General features: G+C 47.0%; 1 protein-coding gene across 5 annotated transcripts in view; it reads left to right on the forward strand.

Annotated features, from left to right (window-relative positions):
• The first annotated feature begins 1,227 nt into the window (after positions 1–1,227).
• The window catches only part of LOC133414407 (cytohesin-3-like), a 28,701-nt gene continuing 13,546 nt past the window's right edge, over positions 1,228–16,382 (forward strand). The window contains exon 1 of one of the 5 annotated variants that reach the window (XM_061699741.1): positions 1,228–1,793. In XM_061699741.1, the coding sequence (XP_061555725.1) occupies positions 1,775–1,793 (19 nt within the window). In that variant the 5' untranslated portion in view covers positions 1,228–1,774. Of the gene's footprint in view, positions 1,794–7,447; positions 7,578–12,537; positions 12,702–16,382 lie in introns of those variants that run through there. The other 4 variants (XM_061699743.1, XM_061699742.1, XM_061699740.1 and 1 more) reach the window with 4 other exon arrangements.

The raw sequence follows: 16,382 nt of genomic DNA on the forward strand, positions 1-16,382 counted from the left end.
CGTTTTAATCGACTAACGTCCAATGAGTGCAGAATTAAGAGACAGAAATTGCGCTGACGTCATACCCGTTGCACGTAATCCGGTTGAGCCCCTTCCGGGTTGGCCAACTCCGACAGCCGTGAATTCAAAAGTGTCGAGTTTACAGCCGAGCGCGAGTCTAAAAGACGGACTCGCGGCGCGGCGCGGCGCGGTGTGCGAGCCTGCCTCGCAGTTCTGAGGTTCGGGGTTCGAACCCGGGCTCCGGCCTTCCTTCCTGCGGTCGCGGGGCCTGATCCGCATCCAGAAGCACCAAGCCCACCTCGCCTTTGACTCGGGTTCGCAGCGTTGACTCGAACAGGAAACTGCAGTAAAGCGAGTTGACATCACGTGTGCGCGGTCTTTTCTTTATCGGGAAGACTATTAAGCGCACCGGACACATTCGGGTAAACACTTGAAACACATTTTCCGCTGGAATACGAAAATGGAGGGAGGCAGGAATGCAATCACGGGGAGCGTGTGTGTTGTGCAAACACACCTTCGTGTCTTCCGTTCGTCCATTTCCTCACCTGACTGTTCTGCACGATTGCGGAAGACTCCTCGCCGTCGAACGGAGAGGCAAGCGGGCAGCTCGTCTGCCTCGCGGTTCTAACGTTTGGGGTTTGAAACTCTTACTTTTGTTGCCCTCGCGATATTTGCGCAAAGAAATAGACGTTGAAGAAAATGGAAGAAACAACGGGGGTCTCATTGTTTTTTTCCCCATGACCGAATGGATGGTTCCCTTCATTTTATTTCATGATCCCAAACTTCCATCAAATTGTCGGGCTCGTATTTGGAACATTGGACACAAGATACAAATCCTTTCAATGGACAGATTGAATACGTTGACCTCAACGTCAACATTTCGCAGCTCCATCGCTGGAGAGAACATACCGCGGTGTGCGTGTGTGCCAATGCCAAAACTAAATCTTGACATTGATGCTTGAAAAGGGAATATGCCACTCGATGATGTGCGTGAATTCCAATTCCATTGCAAAAAAGTTTCCAATTTGGAATATTTCCAAATGGGCCAAATTGCCTGGAAATTCACCGTCAAATTTCCCAAACTTGTCCGACGCCGCAACGCATTTCATTCTGTCCTCCACTTGGAGATGGAGTCATGGAGCCAGTACGGTCGATGCGAAAGAAAAGCCGAGCGTCCCTGAACGCATCGCTCGCAATCAACATGACCTCGAATCGCAAATGGCCTCGTGAGCCATACAAAGCCTCGTTTGTTTCAGTTGAGTTCGCGCAAACGGCAAAGTGTTGCATCGAAGACGGCATTCCGTGAGTTTATTGGCAACCGCGCGCTCACGGTTAGCGCGCGTGAGGCGGATCGGACGTCGAAAGACAACACATTCCGGTTTCGCCTTTCACAAGAAAACCAAAAGCGAGTCGCCTCGCCCGAGTTTCGCCGTTCGAGTGGACTGTTTCATTTTGAAATGACACCGCCGCACTTCCGGGTTGAGCTACGCGGGGAGTGGAAGCGAGTTGGGTAGTTAGTTAGTTGCCCGTTAGCATTGGAGAAGAGGAGGCGGACTTGAGGACCGACGACCGAGCGACGGGGGCTCCCGCGTCCTAAAACGCAACGGTGGCGGTGGGAGGTGGCCGGAAGGCGGTCGAAGCCCAAATGGCTAGCATAGCCCCCCCAAACGAGACGCGCTTGAATTAGGACGCGCGATTCCAGCCGTAAATTGAAAGCTCATCCGTGGAGCGGAACTTTCTGTCAGCGGCGATCCTGAATGTGCGGGCGGTGAGCATGGACGAGGACAACCAAGGTAGCGCACTTTCCTACGGAATATGGAATGAATGCCAATGCCAATGGGTGACATTTTCCCACCCTGCGTGAGTGTCGCGAAGGCATCTCGTGGCTGAGTTAACCGATGCGTCGCGCGTGATATCGACGTCCACCTGTATTGTATTGTCCAATGACGCTCGCCGACAGCCCTCCATGCGACGTCATCGTCATCATCTTCACCATCACCATCACCATCACCATCACCCTCATCCTCATCCTCATCATCGTCATCATCAGTAGTGCACGTGAAGCAAATCAAAAACATTCCTTCCCAACAAGAAATCAAATCAAACTGTAGCACGAAGGAAATATCTTCGAACCGGTGCCAAGAACTTGAAGGGAGATACAAATGAAAGTACACTTACAGTTCAGTTGTATTTCACTTTGAAGTTTGCATTTAACATCTTAGAATGGTTTGGTTTTCACACTTATTTAGGGATCGTTTACACTGCATTGATTTATTTTTATTATGGGCTGGGCCTAAACGGGACTTAAAAAATGAATGATGATGATGATGATGATGATGATGATGATATTAGGCTGCAGAAGAGGTCATGCGATATCAGGATTTTATTCTTATAACATGACATTTCTTTTCCCTTTCTTTTGTAAAATCACAACTTTCGACACACAAATTACAAATGTAGTCTCATTCAATTATGAACTTTTTGGAATATTAAGACTTCAGTCGGTAAAATGATGCATTTCCCCCCATCAAAATATTACAAATGTATGCATATAAAATGATGACATTTTGTGTGGAATATGATGACTTTCTTTTTTTCAAATTACGATATTGTTTTTTCTAGAAAAACAACGGAATACTGTACCATAAAGTGAAGACGCACACGTCTATAAAATTGCAACTTCTATATAATAGTATGAATTTATTCGAGTAAAATGCCGCCTATGTTTCTTGTAAGACTATGGTATAATTCTTTGAAATGAATACCTTTCCCCCATAATACTACAACTACTCCATACGTTGTATTACTTTGTATTCTACTAAAATGTTTTTGTCTTCCTTAATCCATAAAATTGTAGCTTTTTTGAAATACTGTAATTTTATTCACCTTAATGTATGTCTTTTTTCTTGTAATATTATGACTTTATTCTGTAAAACCTTTTTTTTCTCCATGTTACAAATTTATTCTTGTAAAACAAATACTTTATTCTCATAAAATTATTGTATTGTTGTAATCTGAAATTGCATTTTCCTCCTGTAATATTAGGAATGTTGCATAAATGTATGATTATTTTTTTTCTCTTGGTCATAATATTACAATTTTATTCTAGTAAAAGAATGACAAATTGTGACTTTTTAAAATTAGTTATTTATTTATTTTTACACATATTAGGACTTTATTCTATGTCATTATGACTATTTTTTTTCTCGTCAGAAAATATTAAGTGAAATCAATACTTTAATCTCATAAAATGTAGCCTCTTTTTCTTCCTAATGATGATGCTGTCAAGAAATGGGAGACAATGCATATCATATAACATCACTTTGAGGAAATGAGGACTCGCTCGCACAGTTCTCCAAATAAGAGGCGCAGCGTGCTTGCTTCAAGCTGTTTGCCACAACAGTTGAAGTTTACTGCAAAACCATAAGAAAATGTTCAAGCCCACCATGTAATTGTGCCGAATGAAAGTCCGCTACCTTAATGCAAATATAGAATGTGAAATGCCATAAACAGGCTACAGGAAATTAGCATCGATGTTACAGTAATTGTAATTCTTCAAGCAACTGCTACTTAACACGCACGGAGCGGCGACGCTCCGGAACGTCGGGAACCTCCGAGCGTTGTCGGAGCGTGCCGTTCGGTTATTCAGAGCGCCGCAATTTGGGAGTGGCGGACGGAGCGCATTCCCGCCGCTCTGACTGAGAAGACGGAGCGGCGGGCGGGACGAGACGTTTACGGGCGGGGCTGACGCATTCAATACGGCGGACGCACTGACGGATGCCTGCCGACGGCCGAGACGCTTGTTCGTAAATCCATAGAAAATGGAGCGCGCTCTGCCTCTCTGAACAGCGAGAGAGGCAGATCGACTTTCCGAACGTGCCCGCTTGTCTCTTCTTCTTGCTGTTAATTACGCTGCTTCCCTTCCAGTAGACATCACTGCTGCCTGCTTTGTTGTGGCATAACTCGGTACTACACTCTAGCCACGCAACTTTAAATCGGACTTGCTAATATTTTGTAAAAACCCACAATAAAGGAAAACATATGTATGAGGATGATAGGCGGTGTGAAAAATGTGTGTATATATAGTGTTTGTGTGTGTGCGTTTTCTCGGATGTACAATAACTAGGTGTACGGCTGGGTGGGGGGCGGGGCATAAAGCCATTACTGCGCCGTGTGCCGCCGGCTCGGCCTCCGGAGGTGGCGCACGCGCGAGCGCGTGGTAAAGCAAACGACCATATGACGCAGTTATTCTTGCGGACGTGTACTCGATGCCTGGCAGGGCGCAAAGGTACACGCGTGCGCCGCGTCCCGCCTGCGGCACTGTCGCCGTTCGTCTCTTTTTTTTTTTTTTTTTTTACTAGCACCCACTCGAACACCCCCGCATGCACCCGCACTCAAGTTGGCCATGGAGGGAGGGAGGGAAGGAAAAAAGAGCGAGAGGGGGAGGGAGAGAGCGAGAGAGAGACAGAAAGAGAGAGTGTGAGAGAGAGTGCGTGGAGTTGGGAGAGAGGGAAGTGAAAGAGAGAGTGGGGGGAGGGAGAGAACTCGGGAGATTGGAGGAGAGAGTGAGTGAGAGAGAGAGAGTCTTTTCAGCCATTTATTAAATGTCGGGAGACCAGCCAAGCCCATAAACACTCACGCTGTAGCTGCTGTTGGCCACAGCTCATGAGCAGACACTCACATGCAGACTTGCAGACGTCAACAGAAAGTCCATCCATTTTCTGTCGCGCTCGAGCTGGAGACGCTGCCTGTCGACTTCGGGCAAGAGGCGGAGTATATCCTGGACGGTTCGCCAGCCGATCTCAGGGCGGGCCTGAAGTCGTCCCACAAATTTAGCAGCTTCTGTCGTATTATCAGAGGCGTAACATAGGCGGGTAGCGGGAAGCCGCGGTCCGGGTGAGAAGTCTAACACCTAAGACTCGCTGCCTACGCCGCTTTGTGTTGAAAACAATCGTCTCTGTGCCACACATTGGCGCTGACGCCGTAACGGGTGTGTGAGCACGCGCTACAGGCGATGTCTTACTTCGGCGAGTTCTGGCAGAAACCGATTTGCCAGGCAGGCGGACTTCGCTCTCTAAATGTTGGGTGCTGAAGGACGTGTGTTTGAAACATTAACATTCGCTGCCATTAACGGATGTTGAATTCAAATCTTCATGTTATCATGGAGGACTGGAGGTGAATGAGTTGGGGAGACCCTACGAGGTCCAGGGCTTGCTCAAAGATGAACAAGCAGGAACCAGTCCATGTTTTGGTCCATCACAGGACTTTAATTTGAACCAGTGCCAGTTTCATGGTTCACAATCGGGTTGGACTGGTTGATCGGTGACCAGTCCAGGGTAAAATCCCTCTGCAGCTCGTCTGTTAGCCAAGTCTTCCAGACAGAGCTATGGAGGGTTCTGTACGTGTTACAATGAGTCGACTTGTTTCAAATGCTGGCAAAAAGCTATCGGCCTTGGCTTGTGTTTGGGGCTCTGACATCAGAGCGCCCTTGTGGAGCTCACAGATATCACAAATCACATTAACTTCGCAGAGACGTCCTCTCAGTCAGGTCAATTTCATCAGAGATTACGCCGGACTGAGCCATATGGAAGTCAATGTTCTGGACTCGGGCGCCTCCCATACATGATAAGCCTGAATTGGTAAGAGCTACTTGAACCTCCAGTAGTTTGGACTTTTCATCAGCGGCCGGTGCTGTTTTTGTGTCCGGAGCAGCTAACCGAGAAAGCGCACGTTCTTTTCGAGTACGTATCCAATTTCCTCTCAGCGGAACAAACAATGACATGCGTTTAAGATCAACTGCGAGAAGATTGAGTGGAAAAGATCTGAGACAAATTGGGCTATTTTAGAGCGTGCTTAATGTCTCGTGAGTCTGGAGTCTTGGATACCAGACTCCAATTGGGGCCATAGTTGCGAATGAAGTTTTAGTAACCGTGTGGGTAGTGGCGCGGCGTTCAGGTTCACGCAAAGGAAGAGATTTTCTTTCAGATGCCGTTACTTTCTTGGTGAACGTTGACGGATCCGATGCGCGTCCCGTGAAACTCCGTCCGGGTTCCCACTTAAGCCACGGATCGCTTGGAACTGAACTGAACTCACAGGGTCAAGTGATCGGAAGTAGGACATTTCTGACTTTCGACAAGGAAAAGTGCAATGTGCGCCCTTGGGGAGCCTTGAAATCGGGGCCAATCGGTTTCACCCCGAAGCAACAATGTGATGTCACACAACAAGGCGCTCACAGTGGATGTAAGACATGAATTAAGATTAGGATTGGCGTGCAATGAACTAGTGTGCTCAGCGGTCTGAGGATACGTCGTCATTGGACACGAGGAGGCGCACATCATTACTGGGGGGGGGGGGGGGGGGGGGGGGGGATTTATGGCCTACAAGTGTTTTTGGTACAAATATTAACTGTGAGTGACTTTGATTAGCGCTGGACTGCTGCACGTTCCAACAAATCGGGGTCACGTTGCCGGCGTAGGAGCGGATCTCCGTTGTAAACTTTCAGCATTTATCACAACCTGTTGTAGATTGTAGATTCTGACAGAATAATCGGTCAGAATATCTACTAGTTTTCCTCATAATTGACGATGTTGATTTTTTTTTTCACCATCTGGAATGCTTTGAGGTCAGAAGTTGTATACGTCCAACTTTCCAGCTGTTTGAAATGCGGCAATGGAATTTGTTGAGCACAGATCACCGTTCAAAATGGTGTCAAAGGATTTACATGACCCCAAAATGGTATCTCCCGCTTCAAATTGGAGGACATTTCCTCTCATCGTTTTTTTGCTGTCATTCCACAGATTCTCCTCGGTTTGGTTTGAGCCGACCTCATCGTCGAGAACTGATTCTTTTGACGCTTTTGCGGGACGGATCATCGGAGGGTGCCTGGCGGAGGTCATGGATTTTTGTCTTAATATTGATTGCTTTCCTAGTCCCTGTGTGTCCTGATCTGCAACAACCAAACAACATTTATGATAATAATGTTATACAGTATGTCACAGATTGTTGTTTCATTTTTTGGGCTCAGTACTAACAAAAAGATCATTGGGCGTTTTATTCAAAGTGTGTGGGGGGGAAAAGTGTTTTCTTGCAGGGGAACCTTAACACGGATTTCTTCTGATAGGCTTTTTGCAAGTGTTTGATCGCTTCCAGCATGCCTTTGAATTTGCAAAGCAAAAGCAAGCTTGTGTTCAGCCCTCACCTCCGTTGTTTTGTGTGTGTGTGTGTGTGTGTGTGTGTTTGTGTGCGAGCTGGCCGGCCTCCAGCATCTCGCAGCCCCTCTGGGCCTCTGGCCCCTTCGCTGCCACAGAAAGGATTTGTAACACTCAGTGAGTCGCTCAGTGGGGGTCAGTGAGTCGTTCGAGTCATTGACATGGCTCAGCACATCTTTGCCATCTTTTTGATTGTTTTATTTTGTATTTTTTCGCCACAGTGCGCATGTTTCTGCCCCCGCAGCTGCAAAATTGCTGCGACGGCGCTGACGGTGCCGCGGAGGAGACGGCGGCCGCGTCGTCGCTCTGTAGCGCCGAGAAGGACGGCGGGGCTCGCGGCGGCAGGGCGGCCATCTGAGCAACCTGTCGGTGTGTTGTGTGTATGCGCAGTAGCTTGGTTTGTATACATCCAGGAGAGGGGAGACGGGGGATGGGAAAAATTGCAAGAGGAGGATAGCGAAGCGGACTCTGCGATCAGACGGTCGATGTCACGAAACATGGCCGTGTATAAATCTCGCTATCTCACTTGTGGAGGCATGTTCGTGCGCGGGCATGGGCACGCACGGCGGTGTGTGCGCAGTCAACTCTCACTATTCATCGCGGATAGGGAGGGAGACCTGCTGCGAAGAGCCAAAAACCGCCAGTAATTGATGCCTCCCAAGGGTTTAGAATTGCCAATAGACCTATGATCTATGATCTATGATCATTTCAAACTCATCTTACAATATTACCCGTAAGAATAAACGGCTTACGGATGATTTTATTTTGAACACCTGCAAATCCGCCAAAGACGCTCCGTAACTTCCACTAACAACCCAGGCTAAACTCAGCTCCACCTCCACATACGATGACGGTCACAAATGCAATTTAATTTTTTTTTATTGAATGGGACAAACACTAGAACACAAATACAAAATAAAAATACACTCGCGAGGAGCACGGAGAAGGCGCTAACACTAAAACTGAATTCTGTTTTGTTTTTATATTTATTACCCAGTTTTTCTTTCTTAAAGATGTAACTTATTTTTTTCGGTGGGGGCCGGAACAGATTGAAGGCATTTCAATTCTTTACAATTTTGAAAAATTGAATATGTAAGTCAATACAGAAAATGCAGCTGAATTTGCGAACCACGAATAGGCAGGAGTTCAACGTGTACGACACGCACACACGCGCACACGGGAGGGTTAATGTGTGCCGCGTAGACCGGTACACGAGATCGAGTGTGAAGGGTAATGGATGACAAGCTAGTGGATCAACGGTTAGCGCCGCCTGAAAAACAAATAAAAGAATTTCCCTTTGTGATCACACACTATGAAATGAATCGCTTTCTGAAAACCTCCAAGCAAACGGAGCATTATTATCTTTGGAAGAGGCCCGCTTTTGGATACACGTCGGTTGTCACGAGATTGTGCCGGTGTCGCTAACGTTGCGGCCCGTGGGAGATGACGGGCCTTGCCGGAGCGGGTCACGGTGATGAGCGCCACGCACGCTGCACCTCAGGCCGGCGTCTTGACTCAAGTGCCGTGCGCGCACAATCCTTTCATCCGCAAGCACATAAGTCACCGCTTGAGCGTCACCGGCACGCCCACAGATGATGATCTATTATGATTGATAAAGCAGCGATGAAGACTTTTAAGAACACCTGCCAAGGATGCGGGGAATCGCCAGTCTGAACCGAGCGGGGTACAGTCGGTGTTCACCCGCTATGTACGGTCATTTCTATCCATTTTATTTTTTGCAATTTGTTTTTTTTGGCCTCAAATATTGACGTGGTTAGGAAAGGTATTTTGATAAGTTGAAAATGGTTTAAATTGAGTGGGAGGGAAAAGAAATATATATATATATATATATATATATATATAATAAGCTTTTCATCTAGTCTGTCTATATCGCAGATTTTCACGTATCGCGGGTGAGAATTTTTGTCAACAAAGGTCTGATTATCGGACGGGTCTCAAAAATGATCCTGAGCGATTATCCTTTCGTATGTTAAGAGTAATATTTCCTCCCCAAAATGCTTGGAAAACTATCGGGGTGGATAATAGTAAACGTTAAACCTGTTCAATAGTTCCGGTGGCAAATTCTTGTGTGTGTGTGGGCGGAGCCATGGGCTCCACGATAGCCAATTAGGAAGCTAGCTGAAGCTCAAGCTGTTGTCGGACATAAATGGAGAAGCAAGGGTTTGTGTTGAGTGTTTGTATAAAATGTTTCACAAGCCATTCGCCGCAATACAAATGACAAGGAAAAGAGTTTGCAATTGTAATGTAGTTACCGAATACGCAAACAGCTAGCCGAGCTTCTATTTTTTCCTCGTTTTTTTGTAATTTCTGGCAGTCAAGGTGGCACCGTGCTGCCTCTTATAGGTCAGTCTTGGTACTACGACAGAGAGATTCGGGTGAGGAGGCTCGTTCGCCAATGTCAGCGGTGTTGTGTTGGTCTCTCGTGTTTTAAAAATTGGTGAAGATGGTGCAAATCGTCGTACGTCTGCCCAGCGGAACTGTTGTGGTTTTGCAGGGATTACATGTTAGTGACATTTCCATCCACTTTGCCACACGTCCTTAATTGTCGCGTGAAAAGGGCGCCTTAATCTGAAGCAAACGTTAATCGAATTGGATGTTGCCAGAATGTCGAACGATTCCAAGTAGGAGGCTCAATAAAGTGTGGGGAACGTCGCGGTCAGGCTGAGCCACCAGACAAGGAAAAAAAATCAACCTGTCCACCTCCTCTTCCTCTTCTTTTTTCCCTTTGACTTGGCAGCTTCAATATCCTCTCGTCTTCCGTCTTCCGTCTGTCCGTCTTCCCCAGAGTCACGGCTCGGACTCCAAACACGTGTTTGAGCGCTCAGGACGTCGGTTATTTCCTGAGCGAGTCGCTCAGGACCGAGGCCCGCTAAAGTGTTTTCCGAAGACGTGTTTGTCCTCACGGCGCTGTTGCTTGCTTTGCGCTGTGGATCCTGAGCAGCCCAATTGGAGAACTTTGAGCGACACGTCCCGCCAATGTCAGTCGCTGGCACCTCTCTGTAGGCAAAGATCGCAAATGCGTCCTGTATTAGTGGAAAATCTGACATTTTGCTGGCTTATTTTTGTTTTGTCCTTTATAAATCATATACCGTCTCTCGGAAACTTTAAACACTGAAGTTGTTGCCGTTTATTTGATATATTTGTATTGCTTTTTCATCGCAAAATATAGCTTTGTCTACTGTGTTTGTGGCCAGGCCCTGAAACATAAAATGCTTATGGTTTTTGTATGATTTCGAGAATGAAAGTGATTTTCAATGGGGAAGTGTTACGACGAGTGACGGATGTTTGACCGTCTTTGATCGGCTGTGGGGAAAATTCTTGTTTGATTTTCACAGGGATGGAAAAGACATGCTGATTGTTGCGAAATTCTGTTTCTATGCCGGTGTCGTATTGAACGGAGTAATGCTGCGCGGACGAGTTACGCCACAGTGAATGTCTTGACATGCTCTTTAGGCAGCAGATTCGCTGACCTCCATTTGACCTCAGTTGCTTACCACACCGAATAAACAATCAATTCCACGCAGAACTCTTATCATCAGATCAATAAATGGATTTGTATGCCCGTTCCTATTTAAGAGCACTGCAGTCATGCGCAAATGTCTTCATTTAAGGGACGTGATGTTATCTGCGTAACAGCGGACTAATCTGCCAATTAGCAAAGAGGTAAGAGACCGTAAAGACCGAAACCACCACGCGGCGATGACAAAACAAGGCAGCATTGCGCTAGACGGCAAGCACGCATGCCAGCCGATGCTTGCCGTGGATGAAATCGGGCCGTTATTGTGAAACGTGACAATCGGGCGAGCGGGACGTCAAAGTCTGTGCGACATGGGGACAAAGTGATAAGAACGCTTTCCGTCCACGGTCGACAGATGGCACGCTGACGGATGGCCTCGTCCGTTATCAGCTTGCGAAACAAGGTGACGACACATGTAAGGAGGAAATGATGACGCACGAGGTAAAAGGCGGCCTTAACGGAGCAACACCCCCCCCCGCACTGACTGTCCTGATAAAGCGAAGGTGAAGAACAGGGAATTGTGCCGCCAAAACCACTAAATAAAATAGCCTTGACTTTGCCTCGGCGTCCGTCCGTGGGAAGGATCGCAAAAAGGCCTCTCGTCTCAGAAACGGGTTTAGTCTAAAAACAACAACAACAAAAAGCATTTTACGTTGACAAAAGTAACGTAGGCCCGTTTTTGTTTTGAGCTGAAGTGAATAAAAAAATATTTTAAAAAAAAAATGGCGTTCACACAAAACAAAAAAACAACTACATTACTGGAGTAACCAGTTCAGATTGTGGTGCTTACACTTGATCGGTTAAACTTACACTATCCGAGCAACTGCACAGAGTTCGGGTTGTAGCATTCACACTCGATCAAACTAGTTGCGCTCGGTGACCAAAAGCACAATGACTGTGTGTCAAAGGAACCGCACCATTCGAGCAATTGCGCCAGAGTTCAGATGATTAGTACACGCTTTCGCAAATGAACTTGAAATGCTCTCATTCTTCACTTTCCCGAGACATTTTGGACCAAACCAATTCCGAGCAAGTGCACCAGAGTTCAGCGGAGAGCGTTCGCACTTGATCGAAGCAACTGCATTATCGGACCAATCACAGGCACATTTGTATAATATTGTTCACACGGGAAATTTCCTAATTCTCCATCTTCCCACGACATTTCTGGGCCACTCTACGCTTCCTTTGCGGGAACGGCTCAACTGGATGCTTGGATACGAATTTGCAACAAGTGCACCAGAGTTCAGATACTGGCGTTGGCGCTTGATCAAGCAAACGGCGTTGTCAGAGCAATCGTGCCACAGTTGGGATGATTACGTTCTGATGGTACCAGAGTAAGAGCAAACCCTAAATCTGAATCTTACCGAGGCATTTTGAACCGTCCTACGCTCGTCTGGATGAATGGGCAAAAATTCACTTCAAGTCTTGTTGTAAGTGGTGCCGGGAGAGAGCACGCAATTATCGCTGCGAACAGGAAACCGACTCGGTGTTTTCTGCCGTTTCCAGCCCCCGTAGCTGATCTCAAGATGCTGACAGTAGGGAACGATCTGAACCGCAAGCGGAGGCATCATTCTGCAGACGCGAGATCTTTTCGGCCGCCTGCTTTGTGTTCTTGAGCCAAAACACGGCATGCCTCTGCGAGACTGACTGAGAAGAAAAAGCGGGTGCCGACGGACGCCAGCGTGACGAGAGACGAGATGAGTAGCGGCAAGGTGGACCGGTTTGTCTCGACCGTCTGGTTGCTGTCGGAGGAATGCCGGCTATAACTGTCACGTGTTCGGAGCCGTCGTCGTGTGTACGGGTATGCTAATCTGCTCCCGCGTAAGCATTAGTGCTAGTTGCGAGTGGGTGTAATGACATGTAGCGCACTCCGAGGTTGTACAATGTTCAACTCCCCAAGGGAATACGTCCGCTGATGGCACGGGAGCCCGACAGTGGAAGAGGCGATGTGGTAAGTGAGTATTTTCGTCCGGCGTAAATTTGTCCTCAGCTTGTGTCGCGGTTCCCAAACTAGCTATACCGTGGCGGGAAATAGCCGCCCGTTTACGTGGTTGCCATTGTTACGGGAAGGACCTGCCCAGCACGCCCAATCAAAGCGTTCATTGTCTTGCCGAAAAGCTACGGAAAAATCAGGAAGCACTTTGCTGCTTTGTTTTTTGTTTTCATGTTTGGCTAAAACGCTCACTCTCATACATGAAGCCAATCTGCATCAAAATAATGTTTGCTCATCAAACAATAGGTCGCAAACCCAGTTTTGTTACTTTTGAGTCGGCCGAATGCAGAATAAAGTGCGATGCCTTGCAGTTGTACAATTCGGAGTTTTTGCTTCGAAATGTGTGCCCTGAAGTGCATTTTGGGGCATTTGAATGCTCACGTGAGCTCTCGGTGCACCTCTATGAACCTCGGCTGTCGTGGAGGCCTTCCGGAATGTTTCAGGGCTGTGATCGTCGGAGACGATCCCCAGTGGTCACACGAGCAGAAGCGTTTCCGTGAGCTTGATCGTAACGCAATGACCAAGGTTTTGTGAGTCGGACGACTCTGACTCGCACCTGCTCTGACTCCGTTTGAGTCCATCTCTTGTGCTGAAGGAGAACAGAGGGAAGATGGAGAACGCTATGTTCGCCGCCTTGGGGATGTCACTGCACATCATCGAAGGTTCACTTTCAAATGAGCGTAGATGGTTTTTTTTGTGAGCATTTTATCATTCAGCAAGTAGGGTCATTTTTATTCAATATTAGGATTGCGTTTAAAAAGGAGTGATGGGGAAAAATGAACAAAATACACAGTGGAGGTAAGCCATCCTAATATAAAGCTGCATCTCAATAATAAGAATAATATTGGTTCATTAAGCACATGGGAAATGCTAAGCTCGTACCTAATTGTTAGAAATCATTTTGATTTGACGGTATGTCGTTAGCTCAACGCTATTATGCGAAAAATACAATTGTGGAATATTTCACTCTGTGCTTAGTGAATCTATGTAAGTCATGATTTTCACTTTTTGAATTGAACTACGGAAATAAATTCTGTTTTCCGCGATAATATCCAAATGTATTGAAGCGCGCCTGTATTTGTTGAAGTCGACACGGCGTCGATAATATACGGTGTGTCCGTGTGATGCCTTCAGGTGCGCTTGGAAGATTCAGCGTGCCGTTGAGCATTATATGGGTTTGCTCTGTTTGGGAATGTACACAGCGCAACTTGGAAATGTCACGTTTAATACATCAGTTGTACGATCTCCCGCCGACAGACGAGAAGCGAATGATATCCGGTGACTCGGCACTTCCCGCATGCGGCGCGGCGCGTGTCCATCATCTTTGCAGAGGACTTTTCTCGTCCTCGGGGGCCCGGTCGGCCGCTTTCCGACCTCTGCGAGACCGCGAGATCTTCATCGCGCCCAAATGGGAGTGCGTGAGTTCACAATGAAAGTCGACTAGTGCCTCGACTCACGAGCGCTCCGACGGACGGTTTTCCAAGTTCCGAGCGACGGCTGGGGCATTATATTAAATCTGCAAAGTAGTGACCAATTATTTACCATTTTACCTAAAGGTACAAATGTATACATTTCATATATGCATCTCAATACTGATTTGTGAAAGTGCACTTTCGAGAGAGGTGCAGGTATTTTATTTGTCCACTCGAGGTCACCATCCGCGCACACACGCAACACAAGCCAAGCACATGCCAACTAGGCATGGCCTGCTTGAATGACATGAACAACTGCCCGTGGTGTGAACAGGCGGTTTTCCAGTTGACCATTTGCACCGTTCCTCGCGCTCACGGTCCTGGGAATGCAGTTAGCAAAAGCATTATGGGTCCACAGAATACATTGCGCTATTTTAAACCACAGTACTGTAGTTGTAGAAAAGCAAGCTAAACATTGCTCTTTACTTGCATTTGTTCGAAATGAGGCTATTTGAATGCATCCTGGGAGCATATGTGAGCCTTTATCACCTGTATGGCAACATTGACATTTTTCTTAGTTCAGTATCTCAATAACATTTAGTCAAATCATCTTTATTTTCCTCACACGGCGCACTTGCGTTAGTGGGAATGTTTGGGCCCGAGCATTTATTCAGCACTACAAAGGCATACAAGCAAACCCAGCGTAGGGAATAATAATCTGGAGGCAGCAAAATGAAGTCTTCCAAAACGAGATGAATACCTCTCTGACGGTGGCGAGACAGAACCTCATACAACCGTTCTAATTGTACGACTCTCTCAAGCGAAACGGCTCCCCCTTGGTTTCCTCGCATTTTCTTCATCAAGCGTGATGGACCATTTGTACGGCTCCGTAGCCCCTGTAAATGACGGCGTTTTTCCCGCCTTCGGGATAATCGTTTCAAAGTCGTAACGGGTCTGTGGAGCGAAGTCGAACTCCTGAGACTCATTCTCTCCTCTTGTCGCGTTAATTGTCCAAATTTGGCAACCACCAGCCGATGATTGCAAACGGCGTCCCGCTATTATTGTGTGTAAAAGGAATTGGGAGATTGGTTTCGAAATATGAGATGCATATTTGACAACAATTGCTGAGAGACATCATCGAATCCTAATTGCAAATAATCGAATCGATCGAATAATCCTTGCAGCTGGAAAATCAGTTTACAATTCGCAAGTCATCCGAAGCCATCTGGATCTCTGCTCTCTTGACCGTCTGTAAAAAAAACAACAAACAAAAACAACAGCAACAACAAGAAAAATGAGCATCGTGCCCTCAAAGCTGATTGGCCAAATGGTCCGCGCTGCTCCCGTCGCGCTAAAGCACAAACGAGAGCTGTGGAGGTGGCTTTGCAAAGAACTGCGAGTTAAGAACGGACAGTGAGATCCTGCAGATCGGAAGAAGCGATCATTATTTCCACTTAAGGGGAAACAAAAGCGGCGGGGGGGGAAATGTGTGAATTGCAAAGCTGCTTAGCGAATGATTCACTCGGGGCTTTTCAATCGGCGCACCCCCACTTTGTGCTGGCCTTGTGTGCACATGTGTGTGAGTGAAAGCACAGGAGACGCACATCTGCTATAACTCCATGTGAAAATGACCTACTTCCTCTCTCAACCGGATTGCTGTTTTTTGATGTGTGTAAGGGGGGGATGGTGTGTGCGCGTGAGTGCGTGTGGGTGTGCTCGCACGTGCGTCCTGCAGTGGAGGTTGCCGCGGCACGGTTAAATGGCGGATAAGCGGGTGTCCCTGGGGAGCTACAGAGCAAGATAGAATATATGTTTGTGTGCGCGCATGGGTGTGTGCGCGCTTACCATCTCCCTGCAGTGTTAATTAGCCAAAAACAAGTCAATCAAAGAAAATATTTAAGCAGCCAGGCTGTGACAGATGCTCAGATGTGTGTGTGTGTGTGTGTGTGTGTGTAACTTGCTCTAACGTAACACTCTTACTCTTCCAACCGTGTCCTCGTGCTGTCAAGCGGTAATGCAGTTTGTGCCTTGAGATACAAGTGACCCAACTTGGTTTTATTGACATTTTTTTTGCTTTGACTTTCGAGTGCAAATTTGAGATGTGAGCGTTCAACTCAATTCAACTCGCTTCACAATAAGCAGCAGTTAGTAAATGGCGAAGAATTCATCAAAAAAGAGCCTTCATGCTGATTAACGCCACTCCCAGCTGAAGTTTACTGTCAAACTCAACA

This window comes from Phycodurus eques, chromosome 16 (assembly GCF_024500275.1).
Source record: "Phycodurus eques isolate BA_2022a chromosome 16, UOR_Pequ_1.1, whole genome shotgun sequence".
Lineage (NCBI taxonomy): Eukaryota > Metazoa > Chordata > Actinopteri > Syngnathiformes > Syngnathidae > Phycodurus > Phycodurus eques.